The sequence below is a fragment of the Denticeps clupeoides genome, chromosome 12, assembly GCF_900700375.1.
Source record: "Denticeps clupeoides chromosome 12, fDenClu1.1, whole genome shotgun sequence".
Lineage (NCBI taxonomy): Eukaryota > Metazoa > Chordata > Actinopteri > Clupeiformes > Denticipitidae > Denticeps > Denticeps clupeoides.
The window spans coordinates 17138481-17162751 of record NC_041718.1 but is presented as its reverse complement, the minus strand read 5'-3'; the positions used below and the strand labels follow the sequence as shown (position 1 = coordinate 17162751).

The window sequence follows — 24271 nt, the reverse complement described above, 5'->3', positions numbered from 1 at the left end:
ACTTACTACCATTGTGTCCCTGAGCAAGACACTTAATCCTAAGTTGCTCCAGGGGGGGACTGTCCCTGTAACTACTGATTGTAAGTCGCTCTGGATAAGGGCGTCTGGTAAATGCCGTAAATTAATATCTGTTGGCTTGTAAGCAGACGATGCCATTGGCAGGTTATGCATTTCAGACCAATTTATTGTCTGATTCAATACTGTCTGGAAAAAAATGCCTAATATTGGTAAGATAATTGTTAATTAGTCAATTCCAACCTCTGCCCTTGCATCAGGGCAAAAGACAAGAGGTTGGGCAAGAATAGTTCAATGTTGACAGGAGTAAACCACAGTTCAATGTTTACGCCAGTAAACCACAGTGGCTGATGGGAATCAGCAGCTTCCTCCGTAGTCACCCGCTGCCTTCACTGTCCGCAGGGCGCCCGTCGAGGCGAGCGACTCCACCGTTGGCTCCACTGGGACTATGGACTCCTCCTATCAGCTCAACGTGGACAACGGTAAATTCTGGGCCTGACGCACAGAATAACTGGCGCGAGATCGAGTGGAGTTGAGTTGAAATAGGCTGGTGACCCGTGAGTGTGACGTTACCGGAACGCGGTGTCCAGTGAGTCGGTGGTGTCCATCAGGGAGACGCCGAGATTAATGCATGATGTGTGGAACATGGAGAACATGGAGGAAAGGAAATCCAGCATTGCGGGCCTTGTGCTGGTGCGGCAATAAAAACTTGTTCTGATTGAGGCCGCGTGCGTTATCGTGGTAGAGGGCCGATTTTCACCCCCCCCCCCCCCCCCCTTCGTCTTCATTCTTCCCTCTGCTTTCAGGAAATGCTAAAGACATCAACGACAACAGGTAAGCTCAGATACCATCATGCAGATACAGCGTGACACGCACAGTGGGAGTGGGAGTGCATTACGATGTTGTGTGCGATGATAAATGTCTGACGTGGCCCGTGTCATGGCTTTTCTGTGCTGCCGCGGCGCTGCGGGTTGCTTGGCTCTGCTGCCCCCCGGTGGACCGCGTGTGCTGCTTCGCTCTGCCGCCACCCGCCACCCGCCGCCGTGTAGCTTGCCTCTGAGTGTGCCCTCTGTGTCCAGCGGCGACGGGCACTGCGCCACGCGCGCCGACGAGCGCAACCAGCTCTACGCCCCCCAGCAGCAGACTGCCGCCAGCTAATGCCTCAGGCCAGGTAAGGACACGCCCCTCATATTCTCACACACAGCCATTCGCTCTGGTCCCATGTATAAATTGAAGTGATTGTCACATGTGATACACAGCAGCACAGCACACGGTGCACACAGTGAAATTTGTCCTCTGCATTTAACCCATCACCCTGAGTGAGCAGTGGGCAGCCATGACAGGTGCCCGGGGAGCAGTGTGTGGGGACGGTGCTTTGCTCAGTCGCACCTCTGTGGCACTTATTTTTGTAGACTTCAAGAAACACTCAGCCGAATGAGGTAGACAGACATTGTTCTTAGAAACGGGCAAATGGGAGTAAGATTTTGATCTGAGGATGTCCAAAAGAACAGTGTTCTAGATATCATAACGGTGTTCCGGGTCTCAGGGAGGGTAAACCGTACACCACATGTACAGTAAATGACTGTTCCTTATCAGACGGCTACCAACTAATTGTTTTTAATCTCTGTGTCTCTCTTTCAGATGGGCTGTTCATCCAATATCAGCATGCTGCCTGTCATTTCTTCTCTCGTCTTTTTCTCTCCTCTGTCCTGTGAGTCGTGGGACTCCTATTCCCTTGAGTAGTCTTCCCTATAGATTGTCTCATCCCAAACAGTCTTTTTTTTCCCCCTTCACTATCTGTCATTTATGATATCTATATTCACTTTTATGACATGTACATATATGTAATTCTTCTAGAAAGAGCTGAACTGTGGCAGATGCTGTTTCCGAACACTAAGCTTGGCAGCTCTCCCACACTCCAATTCTCTTTTCCTGGCCCAGTAGGGTAATTTTTGGAGAGATTCCACGCTCGAAACTGACCACTTGGGGCGCTGGATCATTTTGAATGGCCGGTTAAGTCTTTTTGTACCTCCTTATGGATTTGTGTGGGGTTTTTTTTTCACATCCGTCAGATCCATGGAGGGTGATCAGCTGCCAGTTGTACCACTGAGCAGAATGCAACGCCTTATTTTATTCATCTTTTTTTAGTTGATTTGTGGAGACTATACTCATTCTAATTACCTTTCTAAACAGTGAAATGTATAATGTAAATGTAAAACTAGCATCAACATAATATTTCATGAATTGCTGCTCAGTGGTATGAGAAACTGGTATATGATTTTTTTTTTCTTGTTTTCTCCCTATTCCAATAATGTGCAGCCTGCTGCAATTATAAACAGCTACCGAGTGAGAAAAGCCTCGTATAGATATATTTAAGCATTCCACAAATCCAGCAGGATAAAGCAAGACCGAAAATACAGACAGTAGACAGTGTGGCTGTATAGAGCCGTAAAAATGGGCCATCATCTTCCGGCCCACCATGCTGCTGGTTCCACGCCTGCTGCCTTTCATTAAAAAAAAAATGGAAAAAAGATCAATGCATATGTGGCTAATGAGTGTGGAGGTTCTTTTTTTTTTTTCTTGGTTGTTCATAAAACAGCAGTAGTTCCTGTAGGGGACTAGTGACACTGGGGCATTTCTTCTTTAGAGTGTTATTAAAAAAAAACGACAAAAGAAAAGGAAAAGACGCGACGTATGTATCTGTACCACGTGCTGTAACGACCGTCCCGTTGTCGGTATGTCTGTAGTGATCTGTCTCCTCGTTCTCCGATAGATGGTGTACATAGGCAGAAACGAGGATAATAATGTGAGAATGGTGGAGTTATTGTGTAGCAACTATTTTTATACAGCGCACTGTGTTCCACAGTCATTTCATTCTGTGTGTCTGTTTTTGTTTTCTTACCTTTTCATTTAATATTGTTCATGCAGATTTATACTACACTTTTTATTTATTGTACTTTTAATATTTGAAAAAAGAGGAAAAGGATGTACGCAAACTTAATTCCTTTGAAGCCTTTAATTGCACATATTTTATTTTGTTTAATTTGCCCACAAATTAGATAACTGTGGGACGACATGGGCTTCGTGCCTGGGCTTCATTAGGGAAACATTTAATTGGCTGCCCTCGACGCCCAGGATTGAATGAGGCTGCGCTGCTGGCATGTTCTGCCCAGAGCTAATGGCTTATAACGAGCCACTAAACAGCCACATCTACCAGTGTGGCATGGGGCAAAACACACACAAACACACACATAGCACAACCACACTTTCAGGATCGCATCATGCCTGGCCTGCCCTCTCCATTAAACTCCTGATCAGCCAATCAGGGGCCGAGGGGGATTTACAGGGGGCTTGTGGGTCATGGAGAAGGGTTGCGTCTGTGTGTGTGTGTGGCTCTGACGGGCAGTTCACCTCCAGCTCCTCTGCAGCACGACGACCATCAGATCCGTGGAGGGGAATCAGCATCATACACTGTAATGGGACTTGAATGGTTCATGCGCCGCGTTCGCTGTTGATTTTATTTTCATGTTGCCACCTGCTGTGCAGCCACCAGTCCTCTGAAGCCTGACACCAGCCTCGCCTTGACAATGTAGATGTGGCTGACTGGAAACGAACTGTGGGCCTGTCCTCATCTCTCGCCTCGTTTTAAAACTCTAGTTAGCGCTTTTCTGAGAATAAAACAACATAAATGCATTAACTCAATAGGACAAAAATAGCAAAATAAACAAAGTACATAACAACAGACTGGCAAATACAGCATACTAATCAACTGCAAACCAGTGGGCTGGCAGGATGTCAATGGCATTGTTTGTTTGTTTGTTTGTTTGTTTATTGTGTGTGAATAGTGCATGCTGTAAAACATGCCTCTGTAGCTGCTGAGATACACAATGTTATCTTAAAGATTCACTTTGAATAAAGACACGCCTGTCTACATATCAGTAGTTCTGTAGAACAGGTCAAAGGTCAAAGGCCTGTTTCTGTCTCTTCTGTGTTTCTTCACTTTTCCACCCACGTTCATTATGCACAAGCAAGTCATACAAAATCAATCAACATGGATTCATATTGTTTAAATAAATCAAACAAAAAGAAAAGCTAAAAAGGACTATTTCAGCAGAGGGCATTAGATATACGTAATTTGTGCATATTTCACAGTAATTAATTTTGTTCCCTAGATGTTTCTTTATTAGGTCATATCAGATGTCTCCTAAATAGACGATTAAGGTGAATTTGGTTCTGCTGTGTTTGATTCTTGCTGCAGTTGCACAAACTGACTGGAAGATGGCGCCCTGTGGCGCTTTTGGGCAAAACTGAGGCATACAGAAAATTACATCCAATTTTTAGCAACCTCCATGGCTGAAAGGGGATTTTAATAATGATACAGTCATGCTGAATATTCCATACTCTGGCGTATTTACATATTGACCAGGGGTCAACAAACTCAATTATCCCCCAAGTCCCATGTTTGAACTTTACTCTTGTGCATCCTGCTACTGCCACTGTGGCCCTGATTAACACACACAAGAGTGCGGCAGGAGAAGAGTGTGTTTACCATGAGGGGTGTGTGGTACCAGACGTGTCACAAAGCTGCTTTTATTTGCACATTTCGCAACTATTTTGGTTCGCTCCGGGTCGATACATTTAAAACAGGACAGTGACCAGCAGTGACAGGCGGGGAAAGGGGCACTGGCGGACGAAGACTCTGTTCCAGAGAGGTCAAGATCGTGATCTGTGTTGTGTGAGCCTGCAAGCTGCCTATGTTCAACAACACAAACACACACACACACAGTGAAAGGCGGTGTCTACGAGGATATATGGAACCTGCCAATCATCCCTGACAAAGACTGAGGGAGGCTGTGGATTCAGCAGGACACACAGTAAGTTAAAATTGGGGATGTCTTGGCAAGCAGAAGGAACAAAGTGAAATGTCTGAGACAATTTGAAATATGGAAAGTTTTAATGGTGGCCTATTGGCTGATGTCTTAAGTTCAAGTTTTCATGTGTCACTTCTTTATTTAAGACACAGTGACAGCAGATGACACTTGAGAATGGTCATTTCAGATTTGGTACATAGCATTCCTTGTCAAGGACTAGGTAAACCAAAATATAGGCTATATTCTGCCTCTTTTATTACATATATAACTATATACTCACGCATATATATGTTATATGTTATATATTGTTGTTATAACAATATGTTATATTGTTCATTATATCTTATATTGTTCAAGTGAAAGTTATTTTAGGTCACTGAACCTTTAGGTTTCTCCAGGTTTCGTGGGCCAACAAACAACAATTCCTTCAGCCACTGTCTATTTCTGTTTCATCAGTAAAAGATCATGTATTTACATTGAACAGCATGTTTGCCATCTGTTAAAAAACATGAGAATGTTTTTCAAAAATCATCTGATATCATGTGAGTGCACATGACAGACTACAATACAATACAGTTTTTTTTTACATTTTACACATACATAAGTCATAACATCGACAGAAATGTCCCCAGTTATGTTACCTATCTTTAAAACACTGCATGCTGTGGACAGTTTTGTTAAGATACAGGCATCAAGTGGTAAAAGTTCCACTCAGTTGTGACCGCTGTATGTCAATAGCATTCAGTCACATGTGTGTGTGTGTGTGTGTGTTCTATATCCAATCCAGGAGGAAAGCTGTGATGTTGACCCAGTCAGAACTTATCTCTGTGAATGTATGGTATATAATTAGGAGGTCAAATTGCACAACCGCTCTCAGCTCAACAAAACTGAGTATAAACACTGAAATGCCAAATCAAATACTGCAAATACTGCAAATGAACACATTTTTTTTCAAACAATTACAAACACAAAAGGGGAGGCTTTCAAGGTATCTCCTGTCATTTTCAAGGGAGCAGAGCTCCCCTTAGCTGCCCCGTTAGTGACAGAGGATAATGCCAAACGCCAGAAAAAGGAGCACAAGTAGTCACCCACCATGCTGAGGGTGATATTCTGTACTTTACATGCACTTCCAGTACTTTCCATAAAGTAACCCGTCACTACACAACACACGTTTTATTGGAAGGGAGGGATACCAGTGGGTATTCAGTAAGTTAGGACAACATCTCTCTCTCTCTCTCTCTCTCTCCACTCACAGTTTGGGGACTTTGGAGAAACCATGGCAACCACTGAGACCAGTCACACTGTGTGGCGCCGCAATACAAGACCAGACCCAAGGGAGAACCAGCCTACAATTAATGGATTCTCAAAACTTGGTGGGCGTCATGCAGTTCAAAGAGCTTTGCAGATGTATCACTATCCCAAAAAAATTAGCTTTCCTCACATTTTAGCTCACAACACATTCATGAAAAGGTCAGAAAGTAATCAAAAGATGTACCATATCCTGTCAGGACATTGTCACATTTGACATGGCACCACTGTGACACATGCTGAAATGCTCTGTAGACACCCTGACAGATCGGGCAAGGAAATAAGTCACTGTGCTGCAGCATTCAGATCTCAATTTTAAACAGATAAATGCATCATTCATTTCATTTGAAACGGTTGCGAGCAGTGAGGGCCATCTCAGTTCAAAGTAATATATTATAAAAGATATACAACATAACTGATTAACTATCCATCATGACAAACCTTTTCATCTAATATCACCAAAAAATACTATATATCAACTTCATTGATCTTGTTTTAAATTAATAATGGCATCAACAACAACAAATTATTAATAATAACAGCAATAATTATTATTATGAATGTTGTTGTTGTTGTTGTTCTTATTATTATAGGGTTTCTCATTTTTTCTGAATTTTAAAATTTTAATTTAAAATGGCTTAATCATATAATGTCTTTTTTAGTGGGACAAACAAGATACTCACGAGAAATAAAAGATATTTCAAGACTTTATGTTAATGAGAATCAAACACACGCAACTCAAAACACACTCAACGGCTTATGAAACAGCTCAGTTTATGAAGTATTATGTAATGCTTGGCCTGGTTTGTCCTGATACTGGCCTAACACATCCCGTTTGAAGTGGATTTGTGTCTGTGCGATGCACATCATATTAAACTGGGAATGAAATCCGGATGATATCTGTGAACTGGATGAAAATTGTTTTTGCAGATAAATACACCGGCCTTGAGACAGAAGACCTCAGACAATGGCGGCAACATGTGGAGGTGAGAAAGAGTCAATGAGTCAGTTTTCTCCCATGGGTCAACATGACCCAGTCCAAGTTCATGTAGGTACATATAGTTACTGTGTTAATAGAATGTAGTTGTTGAGTAATAAAGCAAGTCTGTCTATGGCACTGATTCCACAGGATAAATATAAATTCGTATTACGTTTTTTAGCAATTAAAAGCAGAGCTCCTTCAAGAGGTCCAAGGTCATCTCAGCTACCTGCTGGACAGGGCCATTACTCAGTCCATAGAGTCCTTGTCACTCTGCACTGGCACGACTGTGAATGAGAAGACCAGCAACCCCCCAGTGCCCAGGTGAGTGTCCAGCCAATGGCCAACCAGACCTCTAAATACAAAAAAAGGACAAAAACTAGGACACAGAAATGTTCCTCTTATTGATTTCAGGGCCCACAAACCGGACGATGGGAAGGTCTTCACCGCCAGACAGTCCCTGCTAGAGTAAGTGCACTGTTTACTGCGAAGTGTCATGTTTACTTGTCTCGTTTCATTTACCAGTCTCTCTCTTCCCGTTTTCAGCGAACTGTTTGAGATCCCCCACATCAGGACCATCTACCACATGTTCATTGCTGCCCTGCTGCTTTTCATATTCAGCACCATGGCGGTGAACTTCATTGACCAGGGCAGGTAGGCGTGTCTGCATTTTGGGGACATGCTGTCTTTATTGACATGTTGGGTTATTGACATGTCTCCTGTGTGCTTCAACTGGAGTGACCCTGGATGAATGTGGTTTGGACCACATTCATCCAGCGACGCTCTGTCAGTCAGCAACATTTACATTTATGGCATTTATCTATATATATTACACATTTTTGACAATGAAATTGAATGCATGAGAAATAAAAGTATTTAATAGGTCATTCCACCATCCTTTTTCTTTGTGACATTTTGCTCCCAGGCTCGTTCCAGAGTTTGACCTTTTCATCTATGCATTCGGGAAGCTGTCTGTGGTGGCATGGACCTGGTTCATCATGTTCACCTATACCCTGCTGGGGCCGTATGGTGCCCTGTGTGTGTGGGGTGAACTCTACCACAGCAGCAGATACAAAATCATGGTGTCGGTCACAGCGACCCTGATTCTGGCTGCGATTCATGTGTTAGTACTGGGATTCTTCCCGTTATATGCTGTCTTGCACCATCAGCTGCCTCCAGTGTCCCGATTCATCATCACCATGGAGCAGGTATGTATAAAACCTCCTTTCACGTGGGAAAAAACAGATCAGTACACATTTACATGACATTACATTTACAGCATTTATCAGAAGCCCTTATCCGAAGCAACTTACAATCAGTAGTTACAGGGACAGTCCCCCCCTTTTAGACACTCAGGGTTAAGTGTCTTGCTCAGGGACACAATGGTAGTAAGTGGGGTTTGAACCTGGGTCTTCTGGTTCACAGGATGAGTGTCCAAATTCGAATGAATCTGATAGGAAAACAAAGTGAAGTGATTGTCACATGTGATACACAGCAGCACAGCACACGGTGCACACAGTGAAATTTCTCCTCTGCATTTAACCCATCACCCTGAGTGAGCAGTGGGCGGCCATGACAGGTGCCCGGGGAGCAGTGTGTGGGGGCGGTGCTTTGCTCAGTGGCACCTCAGTGGAACCTTGGCGGATTGGGATTCGAATCCGATGTTTCTCAATGCACACTGTTACAATAAAAACCTGAAGCGATGGGTCATTCTGGTCAGGTCTTCAGCCTGTACGTTGGTTGTCCAGCAACAGACACCTATTAGACAACTGGTGCCCTGGAGGTCAACAAGAATTGGTTATAAACACACCAGCGTTCGCACATACTCACCTTCAATTCACCTACCTCCCCTCAGATCAGGTTCCTGATGAAGAGCTACTCTTTCATCCGGGAGAGCGTTCCGTCAGTCATCAAAAACGCCCCACAGCAGGGTAATCATGCTCTGTGTCCGCATTGATTTTTACAGCTAATAATCTGATAGATCAGTGCACAGTGGGTGCAGATTTTTTATATGGTAATACTTGAATTATTTTCTTATTTATTAACTTATTCTCTCAACATTTTCTATCCAATATTTGCTTCTTTTTTTTTTAGGAGAATCGCCCAGAATCCCCACACTGTCCAGTTATCTGTACTTCCTCTTTGCTCCCACTTTAATCTACAGGGAGTCTTACCCCAGGTGAGCTGCACTCCAATATACATTGTGTAGTTTTAAGAAATGTTCATACAAATCATATGGATTTTATTGATCTTTCTTACAGAAATTCTCACATTAGGTGGAATGTGGTAATAAGCAATTTGTTGAAGGTGAGTAGCCGTGACTGGCACCCCATCACGCCGAGGGTTAAAATGTTGTTTCTGCAGAAAAAACATGCAAATCCAAAATGACGACAATTGATACAATAGAATACAATTATACATATACAGTGCAAAATAAAAAAAACAAGAATTAAAAATATATAATGAGTATGCAGGAGTATCAGTGTAGTAGCAATGTATTAAGTCATGTATGTTATTATAATGTACAGTACAAGTCAAAAGTTTTGACACACCTTCTCATTCAATGTGTTTTCTTTATTTTCATGACCATTTACATTGGTAGATTCTCACTGAAGGCAAGAGTGTGCAAAGCAGTAATCAGAGCAAGGAAACTAGAATATAAAACATATTTTCAGTTATTCCACCTTTTTTTGTTAAGTACATAACTCCACATGTGTTCATTCATAGTTTTGATGCCTTCAGTGAGAATCTACCAACGTAAATGGTCATGAAAATAAAGAAAACACATGAATGAATGAGAAGGTGTGTCCAAACTTTTGGCCTGTACAGTATATGAAAAAAAAAGCACGTAGAGGTAAAGAAATGTGAACTTTAAATGTGCCCTCATTTGGAGAACAGGATTACTGCAGTGCTGATCTGTATCTGCTAAGCCTACATGAAAGAATGTGCGCGAACATGGTACAGATGTCACATCAGAAACCCGGGCTGACAACTTTAGTCAGTAGTTACCGAGATTATTTGCATGTGGGCCAGGTCATGTGACGTGTTGTGTCCTACCCTGTAGGTCCTTGGCAGCACATTCTATTTGAACTTCATCCTGGTGCGGCTCTGCATTCCGGTGTTTCAGAATGAGGGCAATAAATCGTTCACCACCAGGACACTGGTGCTGTCCATGTTCCACGCTATCCTGCCAGGTACTATTGGTGAACTAAAGCTACACGCAAACCAGAAATCTGCTATTCCCAGAGAATAAAAGCTCAATTACTCTTCACTGTGGCTAAAAGAGGGTTGAGCCACTTTATCACAGGGACTGCACATTACAGCACTGAGATCTGTGTGACCTTTGACCTTTTGTTTACTGTGCTACCTTACGCCCTGCCTGCTGGCTGAGTTCTTGCGTTGTCGTTCCCATAATTTACATGCTAGATTTCTGCTCAAAGGTTAATAATCAAACCAATCATGAGCACAGACAGAAAACTATATATACTTAGCACGAGCTCATCTGAACAACACGCTGTTCTGTTTTATATTGTTTAATAATAACATAAAAACAATTGAACAATGACAATTATTTGTATGTAGGTACATAATTCTTACTAATAATTATCCAAATAAAAAATAATCACGCAGATCGAATTATTACAGGAATTGCTAATGGTCTGGGTATGCACATCCACCCTTCACACCTAAATAAAAGTATTACATTTACATTTAAGGAATTTATCGGACGCCCTAAGAAGAAACCTAACAATTTATCTAGTGCAAATCTCAAAAACTGTTGTGCATCCTATTTGTTTCTGGATTTGGTGTCAATCAAAGTAAGGCTTTTAGACTGAAATGAGGCTGTTCGAATTTTTTACGTTGCTACAGTCGGTGTTACTGTCCTCGGAATCTCTGAACTGAGGGCCGCGTGCCCTGTTGTGTCTCAGGGATACTGATGATGCTGCTGGGCTTCTACGGCTTCCTGCACTGCTGGCTCAATGCCTTCGCTGAGCTGCTGAGATTTGCTGACCGGATGTTTTACAAGGTATTGTGTTACTAATCAGGAGTGCTAAATAATGCGCTTAAATGAGAAGGATGATCAATGAAGCGGGCCCGTTAACATAATTGCGATCGATCGGTGTTAATGTTATAATCATGCACAACTGCTGCGCTTTAATTTTAAGGACTGGTGGAACTCGACCTCCTTTGCCAACTACTTCCGCACTTGGAATGTTGTAGTGCATGACTGGCTGTTTTACTACGGCTACAGAGACGTTCTGTGGGTGAGGCTCCGCCCACTTCCTTTTATGCTTTCAAACTGAGCTAAATAAAATGATGACGATCATCATCATTATTAATATCTTTTCTGCAGCTGACGGGGAGAAAGTCCCGCTCGGCTGCCATGTTGTGGGTGTTTGGCCTCTCGGCCGTGGCGCACGAGTACGCCATGACCATGTGCTTCGGCTTCTTCTACCCTGTCATGTTCTGCCTGTTTGCTGTTTTTGGAAGTAAGACCCTTTATCTTGTAGCTGCTTAACAGGAGAGATCAACTGTGCGCTCGGAGTCAGTGATGAACTTCTGTCCTTCTGCCAGTGGTGTTCAACTTTGCCTTGAATGACAAGCGCCAGAGCCACGTGTGGAACATCATCATGTGGACCTGCCTTATGCTGGGTCAGGGCATGCAGGTGTGCTTGTACTGCCAGGAGTGGTACGCCCAAATCCACTGCGCCCGCACCGGGGTGAGTTCTTCCGCCGCCAACCGCGGGGGTCAAAATTGATCATTAATGTCAGATGTGACAGAATATAATTGTAAAAAATTACATGTGCATGCTGGTGAACTCCAGTGACTGAAGAGCAGAGGCCACGGGTTATACTGTACCTATTAAACATCACTTTAAGAAGGTTGTAACAGGAGAAGGAAGGCCAGATTGGTGCATTTATATTCATGCAAAAAAACCTTGCTGGTCCACATACACACATATTACATTCACCCAACGCCTCTGGTGACCTTTTAATCTGCACTGGGGTAAGGATTCCTTGTGAAGAGCGCTTTAAAGCACTGTTTGGGATTTGCCTGCAGGAATGACAGTAAATGAGGGTCTGTGGGATGAAGTGGCAGATGGTGCAAGGCGCACTTATAGAAAAAAAAAGGAAAAATTCATTTATTGGATTATTTTCTGATGGGTTACAGAAAAAGTTATTTAAGGATTGGACTTGATTTCATTCAATCCGTTTGAGCATCAACTATTATTCAATGACAATTTTTGAATGTGATTTCCATAAACAGACCAGCTTCTGGGAGCTGGTGACGCCAAGATCTTGGACCTGTATCTACGAGTGAAGGCTGCACCTCATCACTGTGAATATGGATATTTGTGCTTAATATTATTGAGTAAGAATTTTCGACATGCATAAGAAAAGCAGGATTTTTTGCGAGATCCCACATGTTTATGTATATATATGATTTGATTTTAATTTTATTCCCATTTCAGATAACTATGGCATGTATATATGCAATATTACACTAGTACTGCACAGTGGTACTTGTTATTGTTTGTTGAATAAATATGTACATATGTACTTACATGTATTAATGAATGAATGATGATATTTGAGTAAACCCCAAAATGAATCTTTCCTTTCCTGCTAAAAAGACCTATAGATGAATGAGTCTTTAATGGCATAATGTAATTCACTAGATATATAATCAATAAAAATAACAACCAGTAAACTGCACAGAAATTTAATATAGAAGGAAAGAACAAATTAGAACGGCTCCCTTTCGGTTCTCATGGGTACGAACGGTCCACTTACTTGTCCTGACATGGCTGGGTTAAAACCTGTGAGACCTGTTCAGGAGCTCCGTCTACCTTCTCTGGCCTGTCATTTATGTTTTATCAGTTGATCAGCAGCACTGATCTGCAGGCACATGGGGAAGGACTTCGGCTGAAACCACGTTGCATACCAGCAGAACATATGCAGCTTCGACATCCCACTGGCCTGTGATGCTTCATAATCGCCTACTGGAATAACTAGAGCGTGTCGCGCATCTTTTGTATGGCAGGTCATCCCTCCGTTACTCTTTACTGGAGCATGTGTAATTTTTTTTATGTCCAAAATAAAAATCTTCCCAGGCCCAGGTCTTGTTTTTAAAAAAAGACATGTCCTCAACACACCACAAGGCTGCCAGTTCGAATCCTGTTGCTGCCCACTCTTCACTAAGGGTGATGGTTAAATGCAGAGGACACATTTCGTTGTGTCACTGTGTACAGTGCTTCAAAATGAAAATCACTTCACTTTCTCTGTGGACAGATGAAATATGATTGACGCACCTCAAAAAAATAAAGGAAACAAAAATAAGACATCATAGATCTGAATGAATGAATTATTATTATTAAATACTTTGTTTTATACATAGTTGAATTTGCTGACAACAAAATTACACAAAAATCACACTAAGATTATCAATGGACCATTCTCGTTTAAAAACTCACTTTTACACCCTGGCTTTTAACCCAGTGTGAGGTGGTTCTTAGGCAGTACCTTTCTTAACTTAAATGTTTTTTGCTTTATTCGACCCCTTGTTTAATTCAAATTGCTGCATGTTCTCTCTTTATTCTCTTTTCTTTTTCTTCTTTATCTTTAAATGAACGTTTTGTCCATGTCTGTCCTGTTCCTGGTCATTTGAATTTTTATTATTTTAATGTACAGCACTTTGGCCAGCTCCCTTGTCGCGTTAAAGTGCTTTATAAATAAATTTGGTACTGTAGTTGTTCAGAATCCATGCATTTCATGCAAACAGAGCAGGAATGAACTCATGCCGCCTTCCGTCTCGATTCCATCTTCTAATTGTAGAACAATGGCGGTTTGGAGCGTGATTCATAAGAACGCACAGACATTAAAACGGTTGTTCTGGAATGTTTTATTGTTTCGCTCGTGTCAGCATTTGCCAAAGCACCATTGGACAAAACGTAACGGTGAGCACATATAAAATAATTTCGTCTTCAGAATCTGCAGTATTTGTGTGGCGCAACGAAGACTTCACGTGGGTCACAAAGCCGTGTGCTACTATAAAAAAAAAACCACACACACACACACACACACACACACACACACACACACACACGTTGCTAAAATGCACCGTAACAGTCAGTGAAACAGCTGAAATCCTGTTCGGTTTCGGGGAACAAGGTTAAAAAAACCCCCAAAAAAACGCGATAATAATTCACTGTCTTTCAGGGAATCACAGAGAAACGAGAGCAGACGAGGCAGAAGTAGGAAGCGTGGCCGGGGGGGGGCAGGGCGGTGGCTCTCAACGCGGGGATTAAGGGGCCCGGCAGGCCGGAATTTGCGTTCTGTCGCTCCCCGTCACTTCGGGCCCGAGCTCACGTGATGCTGCGGGGGGTTTAGGCGGTAAGCCCTCCTCATTCGCTAATGTTCCATTGTACGGCACGCTTTAATTACGTCAAGGCTCTCTCGGCCCCTTCGCAAAACTCCTGACCCCGCGCCGTCGGACGGGATTTACAGGGGCTTGGCCGCTTTATTGCCCACGATGCACTGCAGCACTGGGCCGAGTCCCGGGGCCCAGGATCACCAAGAAAAGGGAGTCAATGAACTCTTCAAATAAAATGAAAACATACGGGGGGGGGGCTTTTCTTTTTACCCACGTTGCCACACCATGCCGGCATTTACTCGCTGGCAAAAAGTGGACAAGAGTCCACAGGGAAACAGAAATGAACTAATTAACTAAAGAGCTTTCGAGTCTATATTAACGAAAGAGAGGGAACGAGCTGTAATACGTCACCAAACTCAGACAAGCTGCACGGCGCTGGCCTACTTCACCCCGACAAGCGGCCAAGGCTGGACAGAAGTCAAACAGAAGTGGCCGCGCCAGAAATCCAGCGGCGGACTTTAGCTTGTGAACACACGCACACACACACACACACGCACAGTAAAACGCATTTATAAAAGCTTCACGGTGCACCAGTGCCACTCAGTGCATGACATTAATGGAGTCAAAACCAAACACGCCTCTCAGGCTCCGATGTTTGGCCAGCGTCAGGCCGATAAGGTTAACAAAGTCCTTTTATAGAGAGACACGCCGCTCTGCGTCCCAGAGTAACCGGCCGACCAGAAGCCTTCCAGCTCCGGTTACAGCTTAAATAGAATTTTATCTCAAAATTATATATATATATAAAAAAACAGTATAAAATGTGTGATGCTGGCAAGGGAAAAACACTATGACATTTCATCAAAATACTACGGAAAGAAAATTCAAGTCTGTTATTAAGTAGAATTATGTAACAACGGTGCGACACCATTTTAACAATTTTTACCGAACAAAGACGGGGGTGTATTCAACACATGGCTTCAAGTGTATAGTCTTGGGGTACCTTGTAAGAAAAATGATTATCATAGACTTTCTCATGGCTCACGTGTAAACTCCTGCAAAGGGGGAACCGGCAGGAAAGAGGAGATATTTTATATGCATGTTCATACATAATGCACGCTGTACCGGCACGTACAGAACTTGCACTTCATTTACATGTCAGTCCGGTGATATCAGTGCAGTCGGTTTCACACACACCTCTCATTCGTACCAAAAACTATTATTACGATTTTCTCCACATTGGCACAAGACGACATACCACATCCCATACATTTACAAGCTACGCTGTTGTAGACCCTCTGCCTACTTCCGCGAGCGCTGCCTGGCCAGCCGCTTCATGAAGCAGCAGGTCACCGTGGCGATAATCAGGATGCCCACAAACAGGGCGGAGGACACGCCGACCACCAGGGGAATCAGGAGGAGGTCCATGGCTGGAATAAAAAAAAAAAAAAAAAAAAGAGTCAGGATTCACTCACGAACATCCGCAGCAGGAGTCCTTCCTTTTAGTGACTTGCACACTTTGTGTTTATTTGCTAATATCATATTCTGTTCACTGGAAACAGGAGAGGAGGAAGTGCCGTGCCTGCCTTCTCACTTACGTCCATTTTATCAATAATGTGGCAGGAAACGCATAAATCACAGGAGGGATCGGGGACCGTTTCCATCTCCTTATACATCAAATGTCCTCCACCTTTTACCCAAAAATGTAATTAAGGTGCAAAATATGTAAAATGTGGAAAGGAATAAGACAAGATAATCCTTTATTAGTCCCACAAGTGGGGCTCTTTGCAAGTATGTAGTGTACCAAGTGGATTTAGTTTATTGGTGCTATAAGAAATGAGACGTAATATTTCTTTTATGACATTATTTGAGTGAGAACATGAATTATCCCCCTTTTTATTTCATCTTCTACAAATGTAAAAGAGTTGGCATTTAAGAGTGGAGGAGGACATTATCATCATCATCATCATCATCATCATCATAATGAAAGTAGACATGTCTGGTAAAAGCTTCATTAAGCGTTTTTTCGTCTGTTGCTGTGCTACTGTTTCCTTTTTTTACTGAAAATCGGTTATATTTCGTCCGGTTACCAAGCAACTAATCCCGAACCCGCAATTCTGCCGTCTCCAGGGAGGGACTGTGGCTCGCCTGCCATCTGCGCTGGTGTAATATGACACACACTCACACAGAAGCAAGGAGACCACTTGATACTTACCACGAGCATACAGGTACACACGCACAGGAAGCGACTCCGCCCTTGCGCCAGTGTTGTACCAGCCTCCATGAGGGTCCTGGCTCCACACCTCCACCTGGCACCGGTACTGCCCCTGGGCCTCCACCTGCGCGGCGTGGACCCGCAAGCGGTAGCACGTGGGCGTCAGGCGGTCCACGCTCAGCTCGCCGGCGTCGCTGTAGAGCCTGGACAGGCCGTCGTGGGTCACCGCGGCCAGCGGCCGGTCCTCGGCCGCCGGGCCGCCCTCCGCCTGCACCTCGCGGCGGAGCAGCCACCGGACCTCCGCCTGCGACCGGCCGGTGGTGCTGACGGAGACGTTGCAGAGCAGGGCCACGGTGTTGCCTCTCCTCAGGAGCGGCCCGCGAGGAAGCTCGGCGACTGCCGACACACTCACCTCTGAGGAGCAGAGTCATCCCAATACAACATGCTGTTCATTCTAAAACTTCCAAGCTGTCTGCTGGTTAAATATTAGGTTTGCTAATAAGAAAACTAACTTCACATTACTTAAATATTACAAAATATTGATCTGCAGTATTAATATTGAAACTGCAACCCTTCGGTTGCGAGTCTGGTAGTAGCCTAGTGGGTAACACACTGGCCTATGAACCAGAAGACCCAGGTTCAAATCCCACTTACTACCATTGTGTCCCTGAGCAAGACACTTAACCCTAAGTTGCTCCAGGGGGGGACTGTCCCTGTAACTACTGATTGTAAGTCGCTCTGGATAAGGGCGTCTGATAAATGCTGTAAATGTAAAATGTAAATGTAATTACCCACTAGGCCATTACTGCCCAGGCCACCACTACCCACTACTTTGTGACACTTCATAAACGTTAAAGCTGATTGCTAATGGAGGTTGTATTGTGAATATATCCTCCATTTGGCCCCAAAATCTGAATATTGTATTCTGAAAGTAATTTGACAGTAATCTGTGTAAAAATGTTCTGTTTTTAATATTTGATTATTTGTAGCTCAAACAAAGTTCATGATGATATTAAATGTTACTAGAAAACATATTAAATTGAATTCATGTTTTTTCTTTCTTTACCTTTGGTCTTGAAGCTGACAGTCACGCCCTCAGACCTCTGGGTAATGGTGGCAGGGCTGGAGGATCCGGGGTTAGGTCTTCCGGCGAAGACGCTCACCACACAGCGATACGCGCCCGAGTCAGCGGGGTGAGCAGCAAAGAGGCGGAGCGCGTACCTCCCCTGGACCTCCTTCTCCATCGAGGCCCCACCCGCGCGACTCGAGTCGTCCCCCCAGCTCACAACTCCGTCCGGGCTCATCCTGGCCACCTCCACCTCCACTCCGCCAGGCGGAGCGTCGCTGCTGGCCACGCCCCGCCTCATCCACTGCACCAGCAGCCCCGAACGGCTGAGAGAGCCCACGCCCGACACCTCGCAGGTAAGACTGAGGGGGGCGCCGGCCTCCAGGACCACCTCCCCACTGGGCTTGGACGTCACCTTCAGAGAGTCCGCTGAAGGAGCGAGCAATTGGATGAAATAAAAGAAAAAAGCGTAATAAATAAATAATATATGCAGGATCATTTTAGGTTCGCTCCATTATGTTTATGACTTGTTCATGTTTTTTGTGTCATTTTTATTGGTTCTTATTTGTATCTAACGAATGTTTTAGTGTTTATAGATGTTCTTGTTTCATGTACTTATTTGGGGGCAGTGGTGGCTCTAGCGGTTAAAGAAGCAGCCCCGTAAATCAGAAGGTTGCGAATCCCGATCAGCCAAGGTGCCACTGAGGTGCCACTGCACCGTCCCCACACACTGCTCCCCGGGCGCCTGTCATGGCTGCCCACTGCTCGCCAAGGGTGATGGTTAAAAGCAGAGTTATTATTATTTTTGGCCAAATAGCAAATCCGGCTCAATGTAAGAAAATGTCACTTGCCAGACATTCAAAAAGTGTCTACTCCACCAACTACACAACGTCCTTCTCGGCAATTCTCCAGATTTCAAGGCATGCTCCAAATCCAGCAGAATTTATGATTCCGCTATTCCTCCCGATTCTTTTTTCTAATCCCTGGCAAATTCACACCATCCTGCAGTGTTTACAATAGAAATGCACAAATCAGACTTTTTTCCCCCAGTTCTGATGCTGATAGGATATCGGCGAGGCTGGTGTTGAACGAACAGGCAATGTTAGGCTTCACTTGAACATTTCATTTAATTACTTTGTCTACATTGTACGGCATTTTTCTCTTGGAGAGATAAAAAAAAAAAAAAACACTAACGGCAGCGCAGACCAGAACGGTATCGATTGGTGCATTACTGGTTCACATCCACACAGTTCATGTCCACTGGCTATTTACTGTTTCCACCATCATCTACTGGCAGTGAAACCTTGCTGACATCAACTGGGTGTCTGCAGGCCGTCCTACCGACACGAGACGGTCCCGTTTCAGTTCCGACGTAGAAAAGAAAACACGAATAACTTCACCGTACAGAAAGCTGCTGTCCAGGGACGATATACACTCTGATGGGGACGATGTCTGCTGGGGGAACCGAGCTGAAGTGACCTTTCATTATTATGAAGGCTTACAGCACTGTTACTGTCAAAACCCCATAATTACTGTCTGAACTACAAGAGGGACTCTCACCACAGTAATTAAATTTGCTCATCTGTCCACGGGAACTTGTACAGCCGAATTTTGAGGAACTTTTGTGCAAAAGTGCTCTGTGTCTACAGTAAATCTTGTTATTTAGCCATTTCCACTCTGAAGTACAGTACAGTATTGTAAAGTGAAAATGTAAAAAATGTAAAGTGAAGTGATTGTCACTTGTGATACACAGAAGCACAGCACACGGTGCACACAGTGAAATTTGTCCTCTGCATTTAACCCATCGCCCTTGGTGAGCAGTGGGCAGCCATGACAGGCGCCCGGGGAGCAGTGTGTGGGGACGGTGCTTTGCTCAGTGGCACCTGAGCAACCGCTAGGCCAACACTGCCCATAGATAAATAAAACTTTCTCATGTTCAGTGGTTTTATATACTGTGACTTTTACATATAATGATTTAAATTACCAGTTGTCTTTTGGGATTTTGAGCAGGTTCTGTATTCTATTTTCCATAATATAACGCAGCCGTGTATGATTCTATATGACCACTGACTGACCTAATGGCTGGACGGTCAGGTTCCCCAGTTCCAGAGTCCTCTGTGCAATCCTCTGCCATTCTCCATTCGGGTCCAGAATCCACTGGGCCGCCTCGCAGAAGAAGGACCCAGCGTCCTCCGGGGCCACGGCGCCGATTCTCATCACGTACAGGTCCCCGCTGCTGTCCCCGCTCCTCTTTTCCAGGGAGATTTCGCCGTCCCTGTAGCGCCGGTCGTAGGAGCGGCCGGGGCTGACCGCCAGCATTCGGTCGATGGAGACCACCTCCCTGAGGTTGTGGCCCGGGGCTCCTGAAAGGGCCGAGCCGCCCCGCACGCCGAACGTTACAGAGACGTGGGTGTGCTGCTGCGACTGGGCGGCGGCTTTACAGGTGAGCTGCAGCTCGGCTCCTTCCGCCATCGGCTGCCCGCTCAGTGTTCGGTGGTGGCTTATCAAGAGGGTGTCGGGGATCACTGCAAGAGAACGAGAACGTGTTGGTTTTAAATGGCCTCAGTAATACAGTAATTCCGGACTAATGGCTCTTCATTTCTTTAAAATGATCTGAAATGCACGGCATGTTTTTATATATTTAAATATGGTCATTTGCTAAAAAGGTTTAGACTGCAGTCGAACTAACTTTCCCGACAGTAACTCTGAAACAGTTCTGAAAGTGTAACGCACACAAACAATAATGATTAAAAAGTGGAAAAACAGAAGGGGTCGAGCAGCGATTAAAGTTTTTACTGCTCTAAACTTGTAAATGTAAGTATCACGAACTGACTCTGTCCAGCGTACTCTGGATCCGGACCTTTTAGGGGAAGTCCTGTACTGCCTAGTGTGATGTTGGTCGTGCGATTGTGTCCTCGTCCTGTGTTACGTGTCCCGTGACGGTACGATTCTTTCCACTTTAATAGGGCTTTGTGAGGGTATGTAACAGCAGTTGTCGATTGAAGTCCAGCTACACGGACATGGGTGTCTGCTAAATGCCATAAATGTAAATGTAAAAGCTGTCGATAACTAGAGACGTGGAACAAGGACTGGGGGGGGGGGGTCGCCTCCTATATGAAAAAGTCTACAAATGGAGAACAATACGTCATTGCTGCTCAGAGAACAACAGGATAACAGCGTGACACATACTGTCATTGGTTCACGAAAATAAGGACATTCTGCAATATTCAATAATATTTCATTAGTGTTTGGCTTTTGTTACATTAATAAAACTGCTTCACAGGTTGGTATTTGTGCCTAACGTGTGTATTTTGGCGTATAACACGCAGAGCAGTTGCACAGTAATTTGGGTCATTTACACTTCCCGTTTTGAGAAGCAGCCGTGTGTAAATAAAGGAGGGAAGGAGGAAGTGAGAAAGCGGAACAGACGGCAATAAACCCAGTCTTTTTTTACATCTGAGATAAACTGGCATTAAAGAATTTTACGTTTTGACATAACACCCAACACCACTGCGCGTTGTCTTGCAATATCACCGAGACAGCAACGCAGGGGAAATTCCGCCCCCTGTTGGACGGAGTATAAATTACGCAAATCTTGCACGCTGCACCTTTAACTCAGGTTGGTGTGAAGTACCTTTGACCTCCACGGAGGCGCTGTAGTTGCCTTGGTATTTTGTATCGGTGCTGGGCGTGTAGCACTCGTAGCGTCCCTGGTCGTCCGGTCGTAACCTCTGCACCACAAGCCTGACCTTGTCTCCTGAGTCCCGCTCCACTCGTACCTCGCCGGAGCGGACCCTCGGCTGGAAGGGGGCGTAGGGGAAGCCCTGGTCCCGCGTGGAGATCACACCAATCTGGTGGCCCTTGGTGTCATCCCGATACTGGTACCACTCAAAGTCCTGCGTACGCGGGCCCTCGTAGCCCGACACAGAGCAGGGCAGGGACACCGGGAACCCTGCGACGCGGTACAGTGGGCCAGGGGGCAAGGCTACATCGCGGCACAGGGCGTACGGGGTCACTGGAAAGCAAACAGCATGAAGTATGTATTATGTTTTTATGTGCAAACACACTACCAGTCAAAAGGTGGGATGCATGGTTATGGAGACTATGACGGAGCCATTTCTGCTAAGAATCCAATGCAAGAAACATTTTGTTTTTTTATCAGGAGGAAGTGAAGTATGTTTGATGAACCTGTTTTTTAAGAGCCGCCTCTTTTGACCTTCATGGCAGCTTTGTTCACTATCGTCACCATCAAAAGCCGCTTCATGAGCTGTTCGTTCTCACGAGTGAATGATACGAAATATGGGGGAGCGGTCGGCCTAGCGGGTGAGGAAGCAGACCTGTTAAATGCCACTTGGTTAGATGCAGAGGACACGCTTCTTTACTTTACTTTATTCAGCAGACGCTTTTATCCAAAGCGACTTACAAGAGGAAGACACCAGCAATTCTCGTTCGATTTCTATAGAATATTGAGTTTACAAACTAAGAGCCCTGATAAGGCAACTTGTCAGTGAAGAGCATGCTCAGAGATTGTTAGGTGCTAGACGAAGAGAAATTATAATGTATTTTGTATTGTTTGTGCAGTGTGTTCGCATGTGCGTGTGTAAGTGTTAGATTTGTCTGTAATACTTTTTGAACAAGAGGGTTTTCACCTGCTTCTTAAAAGTGGTGATAGCCTCGGCTAGACGTTTCGTTGTGTGCTGTGCTGCAGTGCATCACAATGACAGTCGCCTCACTTTCATAGTCCTGCGACTTAAGTTTTGTTCTATAATGTAAAAAGATGCAAGACCCATAAACGAGTAGGCGTGTCCAAACTTTTGACCGGTGGTCAATGTGTTTTCTTTATTTTCATGACCATTTATGTCGGTAGATTCTCACTGAAGGCATCAAAACTACGAATGAACACATGTGGAGTTATGTACTTAACAAAAAAAGGTGAAATGACTGAAAACATGTTTTATATTCTAGTTTCTTTGCTGTGATTACTGCTTTGCACACTCTTGGCATTCTCTCGATGAGCTTCAAGAGGTCATCGCCTGTAATGCTTTTCCAACAGTCTTGAAGGAGTTCCCAGAGGTGTTTAGCACTTGTTGGCCCCTTTGCCTTCACTCTGCGGTCCAGCTCACCCCAAACCATCTCGACTGGGTTCAGGTCCGGTGACTGTGGAGGCCAGGTCTCCACCTTTTGGACACAAGTACATAACTCCACATGTGTGGAGATATATATGTACTGTATATATATCTGATGGCCGATGGATAGATTTGTTCACGGGTCACCAGTGCTCCGCCAGATCAATATCGAAGCCAAACATGGAAAGAGCTGGAGGTGAACTGGTCCTTGCTCAAAGTAGTGCCCGTAATCACTACATCCCAGTACTGCGCTTGTACTCCACATAATCTCTGCGTGCCCGAGGCCTCCATCGGGGATTAAAGTCCCGTTTTATGGGGCAGGGGTGTTCAGACAAGGTTCCTCCATTACACTGAACTCCGAATGATTTGACTGGTGCTTTCAGTTCTAGTCTCCCCCTCAGCACCAGCTTCCTGGTTTTCCCAGATCTCCCTCCTCATAATTAAACCCCTTCCACGGCGCGCAAAACGGGAATAAAAAAAACAACAACGAAGGTTTCACACGCTCACAGACAGGACGGGTCCGGCTCGAAGAACCGGCCGGAGGCGACACGCCCTCGCCGCCAGAAGACGCGACCCGGCGGTCTGGAGCGCCTGGGTCGTAAGCGGATCAGATCGTGATTACGGCTTCCGAGCACGACGGGCGCGGCCGCGCAATCGAATCGCGACGCGCGTTAGTATTTTATTTCAGCCGCGGACCGGGACCGGGACCCGGGGCCAGACGGACCGGCGGCGGCTCACAGACTCACCCCAGTGCAGCCAGAGGAGCGCGCTGCGCCACGACGCCATCCCGGGGCTCTCCGCGGGGCTTAGTGGACGGCTGATCCGGGCTGCCGGTTCACGTCGCCGCGCATCGTCCTCCCGCCGCCGGCGCCAGATGTTCCGCCGGAGCCGCCGACGCCGAAACGACTGAACTGCGCCGCAGATTAAAAAAAAATTCTTAAAAAAAAATGGAATTAAAAATTGATCCGTTCCGTCCCTGAAATATTCCGACAGCAGAGGCGTTTCATGTATGGTTTAATTCCATCTTAAAGGCGCAGAACGCGTGGAATCGCGACGTCGCGCCGCGACTCGAATTATTAATATCGCGCAAAACTCGTTCGGGTGTCGAAACGCGACTCGGGTGTCCGGGTGGTGAGGATGACGGGGGGGATGAAGCGACTTTTTTTTTTTTTAAACAACACGAGAAGACGTCATTGGTCCAAAACTCTCCGCGGACAGAGTCGGCCAATCAGAACAGAGAGCGACGCCGGCGCGGTGAACGATTGGCGAATCAGCGTGTGAAATGTAGGCCAGCCCCTCCCCCTGAGATTAGGCGCTGT

At 45.0% G+C, this 24271-nt stretch overlaps 3 protein-coding genes across 3 annotated transcripts in view; 2 read left to right on the top strand and 1 right to left on the bottom strand.

Annotated features, from left to right (window-relative positions):
• The window catches only part of kif5ab (kinesin family member 5A, b), a 29920-nt gene extending 25937 nt beyond the window's left edge, over positions 1–3983 (top strand). The window contains exons 26-29 of the mRNA XM_028997529.1: positions 418–497; positions 822–849; positions 1065–1186; positions 1657–3983. Coding sequence (XP_028853362.1) covers positions 418–497; positions 822–849; positions 1065–1173 — 217 coding nt within the window. The 3' untranslated portion in view covers positions 1174–1186; positions 1657–3983. The remainder of the gene's footprint in view (positions 1–417; positions 498–821; positions 850–1064; positions 1187–1656) is intronic.
• A 715-nt stretch (positions 3984–4698) lies between these two features.
• soat2 (sterol O-acyltransferase 2) lies at positions 4699–12515 on the top strand. Its single transcript, XM_028998799.1, has 16 exons — positions 4699–4889; positions 6142–6259; positions 7125–7180; positions 7355–7497; positions 7588–7641; positions 7720–7827; positions 8099–8381; positions 9029–9104; positions 9268–9352; positions 9435–9480; positions 10238–10367; positions 11103–11200; positions 11340–11438; positions 11528–11663; positions 11749–11894; positions 12443–12515. The coding sequence occupies exons 2-16, from the start codon at positions 6163–6165 to the stop codon at positions 12494–12496; spliced, it is 1611 nt and encodes a 536-aa protein (XP_028854632.1). The 5' UTR covers positions 4699–4889; positions 6142–6162; the 3' UTR covers positions 12497–12515.
• Positions 12516–14058: 1543 nt separating this feature from the next.
• igsf8 (immunoglobulin superfamily, member 8) lies at positions 14059–24092 on the bottom strand. Its single transcript, XM_028998337.1, has 6 exons — positions 23699–24092; positions 21461–21841; positions 19902–20351; positions 17827–18255; positions 16761–17174; positions 14059–15975 (listed from the first exon to the last, which is right to left on the bottom strand). Exons 1-6 carry the CDS (start codon positions 23736–23738, stop codon positions 15848–15850), a joined length of 1842 nt encoding a protein of 613 aa, XP_028854170.1. The 5' UTR covers positions 23739–24092; the 3' UTR covers positions 14059–15847.
• Positions 24093–24271: the final 179 nt, after the last annotated feature.